Source organism: Lithobates pipiens, unplaced genomic scaffold, assembly GCF_037356315.1.
Source record: "Lithobates pipiens isolate NorthernLeopardFrog02 unplaced genomic scaffold, aLitPip1_a1.2 Scaffold_8, whole genome shotgun sequence".
In the NCBI taxonomy this organism is placed as follows: Eukaryota; Metazoa; Chordata; class Amphibia; order Anura; family Ranidae; genus Lithobates; species Lithobates pipiens.
Window position 1 is genome coordinate 1,667,456 of NW_027507903.1, and position 16,307 is coordinate 1,683,762.

The 16,307-nt window shown below is 44.1% G+C and overlaps 1 protein-coding gene across 1 annotated transcript in view; it reads right to left on the reverse strand.

Moving 5' to 3' along the window:
- FAH (fumarylacetoacetate hydrolase) overlaps nucleotides 1–15,050 on the reverse strand; it is a gene marked incomplete in the record, with an annotated part of 59,998 nt that extends 44,948 nt beyond the window's left edge. Inside the window, 2 exon segments of the mRNA XM_077472667.1 lie at nucleotides 3,673–3,783; nucleotides 14,883–15,050. Of these exon segments, the coding sequence (XP_077328793.1) occupies nucleotides 3,673–3,783; nucleotides 14,883–14,963 (192 nt within the window).
- Between the last annotated feature and the right edge of the window lie 1,257 nt (nucleotides 15,051–16,307).

The window sequence follows — 16,307 nt, forward strand, 5'->3', positions numbered from 1 at the left end:
GATCAGTGGTGAAGCTCCCCTTTACAATTACATAAGAGATTGCTGAGTGTCTGATAATCATCGGCACTACATCCCATAATATACAAGATATAACAAGCAAAAGAAATTGGGATTTTTAGGGTGCAAGAAAAATACAAAGAAATTTATAAAATTTTATTTCAACATAAAAAAAATAAATAAAAAAAAACTGAACATTGTCATCACATATATCCTATATATCCATATGGTAGATGGAAAAGCTGCAGTAGATTCCAATTCTCTACATGTTTCGCCATACGATGGCTTCCTCAGGAGACATTTAATCAAGAACTAAATATATGATCACTGAGTACTGATTAATATCTTAAAATCCAATACAGGTTAAGCTCCAGAATCAGAGGGGTGATTGGATAAGGACGGCATAATGACACTCATAAAATGGCCTACTGATATTGTCAGCAAGTGATAATACAATCCTAATTACTGGAAAAGAATCCCAGAATCCTCAAACGTGGATCCATCAGAAAGAGGGATGAATATTCATTACATATCTAACAGATAAGGCACCCTGTCCGTTTACTCTGACAATATACTCTGATGTGAACTGGCCTCTCTGTCAGTCTGGGCAAAGGTCCCTTTGAGGATTCTGGGATTCTTCTCCAGTAATTAGGATTGTATTATCACTTGCTCACAATATCGGTAGGCCATTTTTTTTTTGAGCGTCGTTATGCCGTCCTCTATGGTTTCACCATTTTGTCCTTATCCAATCACCCCTCAGACTTTGGAACTGAACCTGTATTGGATTTTAAGATATTCATCAGTACTCAGTGATCATATACAGTATGTAGTTCTTGATTAAATGTCTCCTGAGGAAGCCATCGCATGGCGAAACATGTAGAGAATTGGAATCTACTGCACATTTTCCATGTACCGTATGGAAATATAGGATATATGTGATGACGATGTTCTGAATATTTTTAAAATGTTAGAATTTTAATATTTTTAATATTTTATTTTTTGTATTGTTTTCTTGCACCCTAAAAATCCCAATTGCTTTTGCTTGTTATACTCCCCTTTATAATGACGATCAGGGGTCAAGTGCCCCTTTTCATAGAGGATCAGTGGTCAAGTGCCCCTTTAAATTGGTGATATGTGGTGCAGTGCTCCTTTGTATTAGTCTGCATAGGGACCCTTACAGTGGTTAGTTTAGTATACTTTATATTAGTGGTTAGGGGTGTAGTGCTCTTTTAAAATGGTGGTCTGTGAAGTGTCCTCTTACATTGGTAGTATGTGGTGCTAGGCTCCTTTATATTGGTGGCCAGTGGAGAAGTACCTTCTTATATTGGTGGCCAGTGGAGAAGTACCTTCTTATATTGGTGGCCAGTGGAGAAGTACCTTCTTATATTGGTGGCCAGTGGAGAAGTACCTTCTTATATTGGTGGCCAGTGGAGAAGTACCTTCTTATATTGGTGGCCAGTGGAGAAGTACCTTCTTATATTGGTGGCCAGTGGAGAAGTACCTTCTTATATTGGTGGCCAGTGGTCCCTTTACAATGGTGGCACATGGCGTAGTTCCCCCTTACAGTAATGGTCTGTCTAAGCCCTTGTACACACGGTCGGAGATTCTGTCGGAATGTGTCCTATCGGACCACTTTGTCAGATAATCCGACTGTGTGTGGTCTCCATCGGACTGTTTCCGTTGGAAAATATCCGACGGACCAATTTTTCCAACTTGCCGGTAAAATTTTCTGACAAAATGCTCCGATCGGACATACTCCGATCATGTGTAGCCTACTCCGACGGACAAAGTGCCACGCATGCTCAGATCAAAATTCCTAGACCAAAGCTATTGGCTACTAGCCTGAACGTAGTCCCGTCCTAACGAACTAACGTCATCACGTTATGTACAATCGGATTTTCCGACTACTTAGTCCGACCGTGTGTATGCAACATCACTTCCGGACCTCTTCCGGAATTAATCCGTCTGAATTACTCTGACGGATTTGGTTGTCGGCATCTCCGACCGTGTGTACAAGGGCTAAGAGTACCCATTCATGTGGGTGGTTAGTTTTAAGTGTACTTTTACACTAGTGGTCAGGGGGTATTACGCCCCCCTATATTGGGTTAGTAGGTGATGTACTGCAGGACTAAAACCATTGGTATTGGTGCCTGAAATTGTATCATATTCATTGATGAATAGAAGATCTGATACATTGTAGCCAGGACTGTGATAGGAGTCAGCGGTGCTGGAATGATACAATCATGGATGGCTACAGTCTAAATTGGCCCCAATATGTGCATGTATGAATGTGAGTTAGGGACTTTAGATTGTAAGCTCCTTGAGGACAGGGACTAATGTGAATGTACAATATACATTACATGTAAAGCGCTGTAACCAGGTGAACCCCCACTCACTTCTAGCATCATGTGACGTCAGCGGGGGGCAGAGTCACCCGTTTACGTCACCGGTTGGCCCCACCCTTGCCTATATAACATGCCTCATTATAATAAATTATATATATATATATATATAAACATACCCCAATATACCTCATACCCATTCAAATGGGGGGGGCAGGATCTGGGGCCCACTTGTTAAAGGGGGCTTCCCGATCCCGATAAGCCCCCCCCCCCTGCCTGGAGACCCCCACAACCCCCGGCAAGGGTTGTGGGGATGAGGCCCTTGTCCCCCAAATCTGCCTCCCCATGTTGAGGGCAAGCAGCCTGGTATGGTTCGGGGGGGGGGGGGTTTCGCTCGTCCCCCGCCTTTCCTGGCCTGCCATGGCAGTTTACTCTGATATGGGCCTGGTATGGATTTTGGGAAGGACCCCACGCTGTTTGGTTTTTAATTTAAGTGTTGAAGTTCCCCTTAATATCCATACCAGACCCGAAGGCACAACCCCCCCCCCCCCACAAGCCAGCCATCAGACCACCACCAAACCCCCCCCCCCCCCCGTCACTCGATCAATCGCCTTTACCTTCCCACCACCCACCCCCATCGATCGCCACTTTGCTCATTCATTGCCTGCCATGCCCAACCCGGCCAGCCCCGCACTTACCTTCATTCCTGTGTCTCTCTCCCCGAGTGATGGGGGTCTCCCCTCCCGGCCAGTTAGAGGCCCTGGAATCCAGCCAATGGGGGTCTTAGGACTCCCGGCCAATCAGGTCTATGGACCCGCTTCCTGATTGGCTGGGAGGAGAAACAGGAAGACATTAGTGAATATTAATTCGTTAATGTCACACAACTTGGTGGACTCGGGGAGTAGTGCTCTGAGCCCACCATTTTTGAAGCCAATTAGAGCCTCAGGCTTCAAATAAAAAAACAATGCATGTAGATTATGGGGCCGGAAGCAGGAATTTGGGAGGGGGCAGCACCCGTGCGCCCTGCATGAGCGGCTGCCACTGATTGGTGCATTAGTGTGACGGTCACAGAGTAGGATGCTCTTTGTGGTCATTGGAAGAATCTCCCCCCCCTCCCCCCTTACAGATAGATAAAAAGATGACTACTGAGAGGCAGAAGTTGCTGATTACTTAAGGAACCCCTACCAACCCTGGAGAACCCTGGTTGGGAATGGTAGATCTGGTGTGGTCAGTTTTAGTACATAATGTTTGTCCGTCATTTCCTGGATGAATGAGTCTCAGACTCGGGGTGAGTGGCCCCATTCCAAAAACAGCCCAACTTTTTGTACTCTACCTCATTAAATACGGCCCGGTGCGCTGACAAGAACGGCCCATTGAAGAGATGCCCGATGACGCTCAGATCCAGGATTTGGTCCCCGATGGCCACTCCTATCCGATGCCGCGGCTGTAGAGAAAAACAATTATTATTTTGTTTAATAAAATGTATTTAATATGTCATTTTATTTTATATTTCTGGTCTTTCCTTCCCGTGAATACACGGAGGGTTGTGGGGATCATTTGGGGTGACCCCGCCCCCTTCGGACGTCATGTGATAAATTCATTTGATTGGACAAGATTTGGAAAGGCGCACACCTGTCTGTATAAGGCTGGGTTCACACTGCTGCGGGGGGGAGATCCTGATGCGATTCGCACCGCACTGCAGTGCAAATCACATCCGATCTCCGTAGCGATGCGAGTTCAGCCATACAGATAGTATACAGATAGTATGGCTGAATTCGCATCGCTCCCGCAGCAAAGTCGCACGGGACCCTTTTTTTGGTCCTCAGCAGAATCGGATCGCATGGGTGTTCACACCATGCGATCCGATCCCTGTGCGAGTGTGCAGATGGCACTGCGATATGCGGACGGATCTGAGGGTGTCATTAACATTTCATTGACACTCCCAGCCGTTCGCATAGGGCAGTGTGAACTGCCGGCGGGAGGCATGCGATGCGGGAAAACGCCGCGGATTCGCGGCGTTCCCGCATCGCTGTGGTGTGAACCCGGCCTAAAAAGGTAACAGTGCATGTCAGAACACAAACCAAGCCATAAAGTCCAAGAAATCGTCTGTAGACCTCTGAGACAGGATTGGTGACGTCACATGATGTCATAAGGGGCAGGGGTCACCTGATTATGTCACCTGGTGGCCCCGCCCTTGCCTATATAAGGAGCTGTCAAAGTGAAGAGACAGCAGTTGGCGGGAGGTCTCCCATGGAGGTGGAGCGTTTTGCGTGTGCTATTTTTCGGGTCCATCAGACGACATGATTGATGGTGGATTTACTTCACGGGACACTTTTTTTTTTTGATAAGTGTCCGGTGATGTAAATCCACCATCAATCACGTCGCCTGACGGACCCGAAAAATAGCAAAAATGCAAAATTCTCCTCCTCCACAGGAGGCCTCCCACCAATTGCTGTCTCTTCGCTTTGACAGCTCTTATATAGGCAAGGGCGGGGCCACCAGGTGGCGTAATCGTGTGACCCCCGTCCCTCCCGACATCATGTGACGTCACCAATCTTGTCTCCGAGGTCTACAGACAATTCCTTGGACTTCATGGCTTGGTTTGTGCTCTGACATGCACTGTTACCTGTGGGGCCTTCTATAGACAGGTGTGTCCCTGTCCAAATCATGTCCAATCACCTGAATTTACCACATGTCGTCAGAAGGGGGCAGGGTCACCGAATTACATCACCAGGTAGAATGGGGGGGCGGGATCAAGTTTCCGATAAGCCCCCCACCCGCAAACCCCCACAACCTCTCGCCAGGGTTGTCAAAAAGAGGTCCTTGTCCCCATCAACATGGGAACAAGGGGCTTTGGGGTGGGGGCGCACCCCCCCCATGTTGAGGGCATGTGACCTGGTATGGTCCAGGAGGGGTGCCACTCGCTCATCCCCCCTATCTTGTCCTCCAGGCTGCATGCTCAGATAAGGGTCTAGTAAGGATTTTGGGGGAGACCCCACATCAATTTTTTTTCTTAATATTGGTGTGGAGTTCCCCTTAAAATCCATACCAGACCCAAAGGGCCTGGTATGTTTCATTCATATTATAAAAATATATACATATATGTTTTCTTCTACATATTTTTGGTAAAATAACATTTTTTTTTAATAGTAAAGGCGGTGATCAGCGTTTTTTAGCGGGTCTGCGACATTGCGACAGACAAATTGATTGGTTTGGCCAAAAGTTATAGCTTCTACAAAATAGGGGATAGATTTATGGCATTTTTATTTCATTTTTTTTTATTCGCAATTGTGGTGATCAGCGATTTTTTTTTTTTTTTAGCGGGACTGCGACATTGCGGCAGACAGATCAGACACTTTTTTTTGGGACCAGTGACATTTAAACAGCGATCAGAGCTATAAATAGCCACTGATTACTGTGTAAATGTCATTGGCAGAGAAGGGACTAACGCTAGGGGGGTGGTCAAGGGGTTAAGTGTTCCCTGGGAGGTGTTTCTAACTGTGGAGGGGGGGTCTGGCTAGGAGGAGGAGACAGATTGCTGTTCCTGATCACTAGGAACAGGGATCTGCCTGTTTATATTGACAGATCCCCGTTCTGGCTCTCTGAGGAGCGATCGTGGGTGGCCGGCAGACATCACGGCCGCGCGCATCGGCTCCGGAGTCGAGGCATGGGCCGCCCCCTAGAGCCCTTCAAGTGGCCGCCGTACAGCTACGGCGATTCGCGCAGGGGGGAGCCAACCTGCCGCCGTATAACGACACCGGCGGCTGCTCGGCAAGTAGTTAGTCCATTTTGGAATAAGGCTGCAACATAACAAAATGTGGAAAAAGTGAAGCGCTGTGAATACTTTCCGCATTGTAAGCACCTGTAATAAATAAACTTCCAACGCTCATAACGTCTGCCTGCCAGAATCTGTTTTTATCATACAGATAATGAGTTTGATTTACTAAAACTGGAGAGTGAAGCTTTGCATAGAAACCAATCAGCTTCCAGGTGTTTTTTTTTTGCCAAAGCTCAATTGAAGAAGCTGAAGTCAGAAGCCGATTGGCTCCCATGGGGAGCTGCTCCACGTTTTGCGCTCTTCAGTTTTAGTAAATCTCCCCCAATGCTGCCATTGGCCTTTATTCTCCCTTTGCAGCGTTATCATGGATATGCGAATAGTTTTGTTTTGAGATTAGTGGTAGTGCAGCGCCCTCCAGTGGTGAAATATAGACACTACATATACATTTATACTGTCAGCGCTGTCTGGGTTCCATACTATCAGTATAGAGACCTCTAAGGCCGGGTTCACATATGTGCGGCCGCAGGGTTCGTGCCTGGGGTTCGGTGCGTGTCTTTCACCGGTTAAGGTGCGATTCAGGTCTGAATTTTTGTCTGAATTCCAGACCATTAGGGGGCCGCGGGCGCCACCCCCTCTATCCACAGCTGCCATATCCTAGTCAATGCTCTATGATCCACAGCCGCCACCACCTGTTCATGTGTCCGACCCCCTTTCAGGATGCCGGGCGCCTGAATTACTGCGGGGGGGGGGGGTATTTTGAAGCACCTGATTAGGACCAGGGGCTCTAATAGGCTTCAAAATAGGGTGGGCTTGGGGTGCAAAGCATTGCACCAGGAGCCCACCCAGGTCTAACAGTGAATGAATATTCGCTGCTGCAACACTGATCCTCCTCCCAGCCAATCGAGAAATGGGTCTGATACCCGTCACCTGATTGGCTGAAAGGACAGGTGATCCTATTGGACACCTAGGAGGGGAGGAGACGCACAGCGGAAACGAGGAGGAGAAGACACAGAAGCTGATGCCTAGGTGGGGTAAGTGCTGGTGGACCGTTAGACAGCCAGGAGGGGAAGGGGGTGGTGGTTGTTTGCCACCCCCCCAAAACGAAAAAACAAACAAACACAAACACCAGCCACCACTGCTGAATTCGCACCTGAACCAGACCCCAACACACACAGGACCCTTTTGCAATCCGCCCCATGGGCGGCGCCCCCCCCCCCCCCCCCGAGTTGTATGAACCGGCTGCATCGAGAGAGATGCTCACACTCGCCTGTCATGTGAATTGGATGCGGGGGGGGGGGGGAGGGGGGGAGCTGCATCTAATTAGCATATATGTGAACCCAGCCTCAAAACAAAAAGTTGGGAGTTGCGCCGACTTGTCACGAGATTGGGACCTGTCGAAACGCATGACAAGTTGCACCAGTGTGAATGATGGGGGGGGGGGGGGGGGGGCTGAGGTGGTTGAAAGCAAAAAAAAAAAAAAAATCTTTTGAACGCCAAAACAGAATTAAGAAGAATTTTTATTCTAAAATCTGTCCATCTATAGCCAGCCTAAGGCTATGGTTCATACTAGCCCACATGGTACAACACGGATTTGGGTGGGCTAGTGATAGTCCCAGCTTCAGCAAGGAGCAATGCAATGTTAGTTTAGGTGCATCACACTGCGCCCCCCCCCCGTACACTTTTTGTTTTATATTATAAGTTATTTTTAGTACATGATATAATCAATTTTTATAATATATATATTTATTTATTTTTAATTTTTTTAATTTATAATCATAATAAAATAGATTATAATAACAATAATAAAATCTATATAAAAATATAAATATATGATTTTTTTTATTGTTATTATAATCAATTTTATTATGATTATAAACAAATAAAAAAATATATATATATATATAGATTTTATTTATAATAATAATAAAATAGATTATAACAACAATAAAAAAAATTATTATATATATATATATATATATATATATATATATATATATATATATATATATATATATATATATATATATATATATATATATATAGATTTTTTTATTGTTATTATAATCTATTTTATTATAAAGAAAATCTATAAAAAAATATAAATATATATGATTTTTTTTTATTATAATCATATATATCTATATCTATATCTATATCTATATCTATTTTTTTTTTTTTTTTTATTGTTATAATCTATTTTATTATATGATATAATAACAACATAATATAAGAAAATGTATTCTAATATACTGTATTCTATTATTATAATAATTTTTCTATTATATTACGTTGTTGTAGTAAATTATTTTACTATGATATTATTATTATTAGTTGTTATTATTATTATTTATTAAGTTGTTGTTATAATCTATTTATATATTATTCTAATCTATATTATATGATATTATTTATTTTATATTTATTATCATTTTATTATATCTATTTTTTTTTTTTTTTCCTAACCTTGTTTGAAGTCGCAGGAAATTACACTTCATTAATATCACCGCACGGCACTGCTGGGTGTTGCGCTGCAACATGCGGCTCCATCCAGCGCATTACAGAAAAATGCTGACATGCTGCATCTCTCTCCAGCACATCCCCCCATCCCCCCAGCATTGTGTTTTGGAACAGAGGACAGAGTGTTAAAGTGGTTGTAAACCCTTAGCCCCTGTACACACGGGTCGGACATTCCGACAACAAAATCCGACAGGATATCCCTCACGCTCAAAAGGTGTTTGTGGGCCATGCTTTAGACTTCTGCATGTCCCATAATTACTTTTGGTATGGGGGAGTCTTCTACTCGCAGAAGGTTGGCGTGGCAATGGGGGCTAAATATGCCCCGAGCCTTGCCAACCTTTTTATGGCAGAGTGGGAAGATAGGGCTGTCTTTTCGAATAGACCACAACAGTTGATCTTCTACCGGAGATTTATTGATGATGTTTTGTTTATTTGGCTGGGCACTGAGCTGTCTGTCAAAATGTTCGCGGAAAAATTGAACTCCAATCTTAATAATATAAGATTGGACTTCAATATTAGTCCCATTTCTGTTAATTTTTTGGACCTTACTATAGAGAGAGATAGGGATCATTTGAAGACGACAGTATTCTTCAAAACCACGGACCGGAACAGTTACCTGTCCACGAGGAGTGGACATCACCCCTCGTGGATAAGGAATATCCCGAAAGCCCAGTTTCTGAGAGTCCGCCGTAACTGCACCACAGATATGGACTTTGTGACCCAATCTGGTGTATTAAAGGAGAGATTTCTGCAGAAGGGATATAATTGCACCCGCCTTGATAAAATAATAGAGGAAGTGGGGAATATCCCTAGGGAGATATGTCTGCAAGACCAGATAAGTAGCAGTGATCAGACACAGCATCAGTTCAAATTCTTATCAGGTTTTCATCACCAATACAGGGACATAGAATCTATTTTTGCTAAGCACTGGCATATTTTGGGCAGGGACAAATACCTGGGCGCTGTTTTACCAACTGCTCCCAGGTTTATCTATAGAAGAGCTCCTAATATTGGTGATAGGATCGTTAAGAAGATATTAGATCCGCCGTTAAAAGTTACCATCTCTGGGGATCTAAAAGGATTTTTCTCATGTAGAAAATGTATCTGCTGCAGGACGGTTTCAAAGATTAATAGGGGTATAACCTCAGTGACCAACGGGGTGGGTGAATCCTTCCAAATAGAGGAGTGTATGACCTGCAACACGACCTTTGTGGTATATCTGCTGTGGTGTCCATGTAAGCTCTATTATGTGGGACGCACTAAAAGGCAATTGAAGGTCCGCATCTCGGAGCACCTTGCTAATATACGGAAGGGGTACAAGTACCATAGTGTGTCTATGCACTTCAAAGAGTACCATCAGCAGGATCCATCTCTTTTACAGTTTTGCGGCATTGATCAGGTTCACCATTCTTGGAGGGGCTCAAACCGGATCAGAGATTTGTCACAAAGGGAAACGAGGTGGATTTTTTTGATGAGGAGCTTGACACCAGTGGGTATGAATATCGAGCTGGATGTCAATAGCTTCATCAATAACTCTTGACAATATAACATTGTTTATTGAGGGGGTTGCCCACTTCGTTTTCCTTTTTCTTGCTTGGAGGGCAGTATTGGGAATATGACCTGACTGTAAGCAATTAGAATTCTAACTAGTAAAAAAAAAAATCGCTTGCACGCATCTTGGGGATTATTTGGATCTTTTTCATTTTTATTTTTATTTGTCAGTTCTAAAAAGATTCTCTTTAGGATTATACGTGTATTTGGAGGTACACTGTGACACCAATTATTAGATTTTGGGGTCTTTTATAATGAGTGTTGTTTGTCCATGTATCTCATGTTGAAATGAGTAGATGGGTTTTCCTTGAGAAAAGTAGTTTATATGATAGTTAGTACTTTTATTTTTATTTTTATTTTTCCAATTAGTGTGTCTATAGATTAGGAGAAGTTTTTTATACATTTTTTTTATATATTTTATATTGTTTTTTATATTGCTATGTGAACTCCTGGGCATTGGTCGCATAAGCAAGCTGTTCAATAATAAGGGTGACATTGAATGAATGAATGAATGAATGAAATACTTATATAGCGCACAATGCGAACTGAATCGCCTCTAGGCGCTGTGGCGAGCTTTGATCATCTGCTAAAAGAGGAAGGTCTTGAGTTTTTTCCTAAAAGCCAGGTGATTTTCTTCCAGGCGGATGTTGATTGGTAGAGCATTCCATAGCCGAGGCCCTTGGACAGCGAATCTCCGATCCCCCTTGGATTTATACCGGGCTTTGGGCACGAGGAGGAAGTTTTTGTTGGCTGATGGAAGACTGCGGTTTGGTGTGTAAGGATTTATTTTCTCCATTAGGTATTGCGGAGCTTCTCTATGCACGCATTTGTGGGTGAGGCAAAGGGTCTTGAACGTGATCCGATTTTTACGGTTAGCCAATGTAAGCTCCTTAGTGAAGGAGAAATGGATTCCCAGGGTTTTTGAACCCCCCCTTTAAAGTAGTGGGGGTAAATACACACTGTCTGCAATCCTTTGTGTGATCTCCTCCGCTGCCCGACTACATTACTTTATTATTATATCATTTTATTCTATGGTATCTCATAGTTATTACTTGTACACATAAACACTTAAAGTCTGTGTGCACACTCATTCTGTCGCATATACACATCATTGCATGAGGGGTCAGCCTCACCATAGGTGTTCATTACTGTTTGTGGAATTGAGGTTGGTAGGATCATTAGGGTGCTATGCTCAGCGTAATGGCGTGTGCAATGGCTCTATTTGGGATGATTAAAGCACTTTGCTACTAAGTAGGATTGGATGTGACCGTGTTCCTCCTTCTGTTTGGTTCACTGGTAATTCTGATAGGAGCGGGGCGCCGATGAGGAGGAAATTTTGTTCTCCTCGCCAAGACGCTGTATAGTGTTTGGCGCCTGCGCAATTTACTAGTGACTCCTGGGTGCAGCAAGATGTCGCGGGTGGAGTGGGCGGTCCAGGGGAAGTATGCTAGCGCTAGTTTTACAGTGATTGGCGCCTGCGCAATTCACTAGTGATCCCTGGGTGTAGCAAGATGGCGCGGGTGGTCCGGGGGAAGCACGCTAGGGGAAGCGTGATGACGGCGGCGTCCAGGTTCAGCCAATCAGCTGGCGAAGTGAACAGGCTTTCCCGGAAGTCCGCGCATGCGCGTGGACGAAATAAAACCATCCACTACTACGGGAAGGAGATTAATGAAGAGGAAATTAATCAGAAGGGTAGGTGGGTGGGCCTCTCTGGATGTGTGCGGTGTCTCACTTCCCTGATTTGGCTGAGAGTAGTGTGTGGGGGAGTTATGAGGGTTTCTGCACACAGAGATGGGGAGGAGCCGGGGAGGAATTAATCATTAAACCACCCACCGGGAGAGCCCAATAACCAATTGGAGGGTATAGGGGGGAGGGATTACCTTTACTTGGAGGGACTGGTCGCTTGTGATTTTAAATAAAAGGGGGGTTGTTACAGCTGGATAGCCAAACCCATGAGGAAGTCTATTGGACGAAACATGTCGGGGGCGTGGCTATACGGCGACCAGCACACACAGTAAAAGGCTAGAGAGAAGGCGGAGGAAGGAGAACACACAAGTTGAAGGACTGGATATCACTATTTGGCGCTGCTTTCAAGTTGGGTTGTCTGCTGTCAGGTACCGCACAGCTACCTTGTTTAGAGACGGTGCTTTTTGATATGAACTTAGCTTGCTTCCAGTGTGCTCACCAATGCCTATGAGTGAAGGATCTCCTAATTGATAAGCGGAATGTCTATCTGAAGTGCCTGCTTTTAATTGGATCCATGCGAGTGTGATTTTAATCGAGTGTTTTATTGAGATTAAAAATAGTTTTGCAATTTTGCACTATGGGAAGTTTCTTTTGTCTCCCTGAGGTAACTCTGAGATATTAATTGATTACCCTCTGCTGCGAAGTTTTTCACAAGAATTGGCTGGAGAAACAGTTATCATCTGTATACATTATAAGCGATTTTTGCCCGACACGAGAGTGCTGGGCAATACATCTGGTGAGTGTTCTAAACAAGGGGGGCACTAACACCAAGGGTGCGGTGGAGGCTTTGCGGTTTATGGACACTTTGTTATAGAACCTTCACTGGAAAAGGAGTTTTTCAATTAATGTTACCATCACAGTTTTTACTCTTCAACAATTGTGTCTAATTGAAGATCGAACTTTAAGATTAATTATACTTTGGAACTGCACATTTTCATTAAGAGCACTATTTGTAGCAGAAAAATATTGTGTTTAGTTGTTTTATTTATGTTTAGTCACATATTCACTTTTATGCGATTTTTTGATTGCCATTTAATCACATGTTATTTCATTGTAATGCATTTATGCACATGCGTTTATAATTTTCACGCAGCGCATTTTTGGGCATTGTAGTACATTGCTATTTAACAGTGTTTATTCTTTGTAGCGCCACAAGGTGATTTTTGCACTGTGATTGTTAGTTTTTTCTTTTCACCTTCTGAGAGATATATTCAACTATTTAAGTGGCAGCTGGGGAGAGGGGGGTGTTTGAGCGCTGTGATGATATACTAGACGGGAGGCCATTAATAGTGTATCTGGAGTTATATCTATATCTATTTTTTTTTTTTTTTTTTTTATTATATGATATAATAACAACATAATATAAGAAAATGTATTCTAATATACTGTATTCTATTATTATAATAATCTATTTTTCTATTATATTACGTTGTTGTAGTAAATTATTTTACTATGATATTATTATTATTAGTTGTTGTTATTATTATTTATTAAGTTGTTGTTATAATCTATTTATATATTATTCTAATCTATATTATATGATTTTATTTTATTATATTTATCATTTTATTATATCCATTTTTTTTTTTTCCTAACCTTGTTTGAAGTCGCAGGAAATTACACTTCATTAATATCACCGCACGGCACTGCTGGGTGTTGCGCTGCAACATGCGGCTCCATCCAGCGCATTACAGAAAAATGCTGACATGCTGCATCTCTCTCCAGCACATCCCCCCATCCCCCCAGCATTGTGTTTTGGAATAGAGGACAGAGTGTTAAAGTGGTTGTAAACCCTTAGCCCCTGTACACACGGGTCGGACATTCCGACAACAAAATCCGACGGATTTTGTCCGAAACTGGTGTTGTATACACACGGTCGGACAAAGTTGTCGGAAAATCCGATCGTTCGGAGCGTGATGACATTATTTCGTTACGACGGGACTACGTTCAGGCTAGTAGCCAATAGCTTTGGTCTAGGAATTTGATCTGAGCATGCGTGGCACTTTGTCCGATCGGAGTTCTCTACAAATGATCGGACAAAGTCCCATCGGATCATGTTGTCGGAAAATTTTATAGCCCAGCTCTAAAACTTTGTCGGTCAGATATTCCGACGGAAACAGTCCGATGGAGCCCACACACACATAGTCGGATTATCCGAGAACGCGATCTGATTGGACATTTTCCGTCGGAATGTCTGACCGTGTGTACAAGGGCTTACAGACCACTTTGCCTTAATCTAGGTTTACCTGTAGGTTAAAAAAAAAAATATCTCCTAAAGAGATATTACGGTTTAGGAGATATTTACAAAAAAAAGACAGGCACCGTTGTCCACGGCGCATGCGTATGCCGCTGCTAACGCCGATATGCCGTTAGTGGCGGCTCCCATGTGCATGCGCAGGAGTGATGTCATCGCTGCTCCGGCGCTGTGAGTGGCCGGAGCAGCGATACCCGGAGGAAGATGAATGCGCCGGACTACAGGGGACAGCGGTGACTTCGCTGGCTCCTGCGTCAGGTAAGTGACACATAATGGGCTAGTATGCGATGCATACTAGCCCATTATGCTTTGCCTTTGCAGGGAGACAAAGAGGAAGTAAAGCCATGAGGGTTTACTTCATCTTTAATGAGCCCTAAATAGTTGGCATTATATAAATACCTGGAATAAATAATAATGTACAGTTATTTTCAGGCAGAAGCACTCCTCTGGAGCCCTGTGTTCTGATCCAGTCGCCAGCTGTGGCATCACGCAGGGGTTGGCATCCTTTGGCACTCCAGCTGTTGTGGAACTACAAGTCTCAGGAGGCATTGTAAGACTCTGACAGACACAGGTATGACTCCCAGCGTTAGAGGCATGATGGGATTTGTAGTTTCACCAACGCTGGAGCGTGAAATGTTCCCTACAATTCCCTAGAATTCTAAACTTTGTTACATTGTTACTAATGAGAAGTACTGACCTGATCCTGGGTGGAGAAGACTCCGTACGGTAGGTTGTGGATGGGAAAGTCGCAGTCAGCGGGGACGGGGATGAAGGACATGGCTGCCGGCTCAGAGACAGTCGAGTGTCACAAAGACTCCCAAACCTTCTGTGATCTCCAGATGTGTGAGATGAAAGAGCGAGCTTCCTCCTCGCCGTCCAATCCCGGAGAGCCGAGCTCCTCCACCCTCCCAATCCACTAATCCAAACCAGGAGCAGCATGACTCAGCCCATTCCCGGAGCGAAGTCCAACTCTTCCCCAAAAATTGGACGGAGGAACGTCCCAAGTCACTTTACAATATACATTAGAATTAAAGTGACTTTGTTATGTCCCCTCCCCCCCCCCCCAAAAAAAAGCCCCCAAATCAGCGATTCTCAACTTCCGTCCTCAGGAATCCCCACCAACAGGCCAGGTTTGCAAGATAACTGAAATCCATCCCAGGTGATATCAGTTGCTGCTCAGTGATTGCCGTATTCTAGTCTGCATCTCCCCCCAGGTAATACTTAACCACTTGCTTGCCGGGCACTTTTACCCTCTTCCTGCCCAGGCCGATTTTCAGTTTTCAGCGCTCTCGCACTTTGAATGACAGTTCATCCTACACTGTACTCAAATTACATTTTTATCATTTTTTTCAAACAAATAAAGCTTTCTTTTGGAGGTATTTAATCACCCCTGGGGGGTTTTTTATTTTTTGCTAAAAAAAAAAAAACATGTTTCATAGTTTGTTATAAAATTTTTCAAACGGGTTATTTTTCTCCTTCATTGATATTCACTGATGAGGCTGCACTGGTGGGCACTGATAGATAAGGCGACACTGATGGGCACTGATAAGACGGCACTGCTGGGTACTGATGGCACTGCTGGGCAATAGTAGGTGGTATTGATAGGCAGCACTGGTGATGAGGCACTGATTGGTGACATTTATAGTTGGCACTGTGGGCACTGATAAGTGGCACTGATGAGCACTGGTAGGTCGCACTGGTGGGCACTGATAAGTGGCACTGATGGGCACTGGTAGGTGGTATTGATAGGCAGCACTGGTGATGAGGCACTGATTGGTGACATTTATAGTGGGCACTGATAAGTGGCACTGATGGGCACTGGTAGGTCGCACTGATGGGCACTGGTAGGTGGTATTGATAGGCAGCACTGGTGATGAGGCACTGATTGGTGACATTTATAGTTGGCACTGTGGGCAATGATAAGTGGCACTGATGGGCACTGGTAGGTCGCACTGATGGGCACTGGTAGGTCGCATTGATGGGCACTGATAAGTGTCACTGATGGGCACTGGTAGGTCGCACTGATGGGCACTGGTAGGTGGTATTGATAGGCAGCACTGTTTATGAGGCACTGATTGGTGACATTTATAGTTGGCACTGTGGGCACTGATAAGTGGCACTG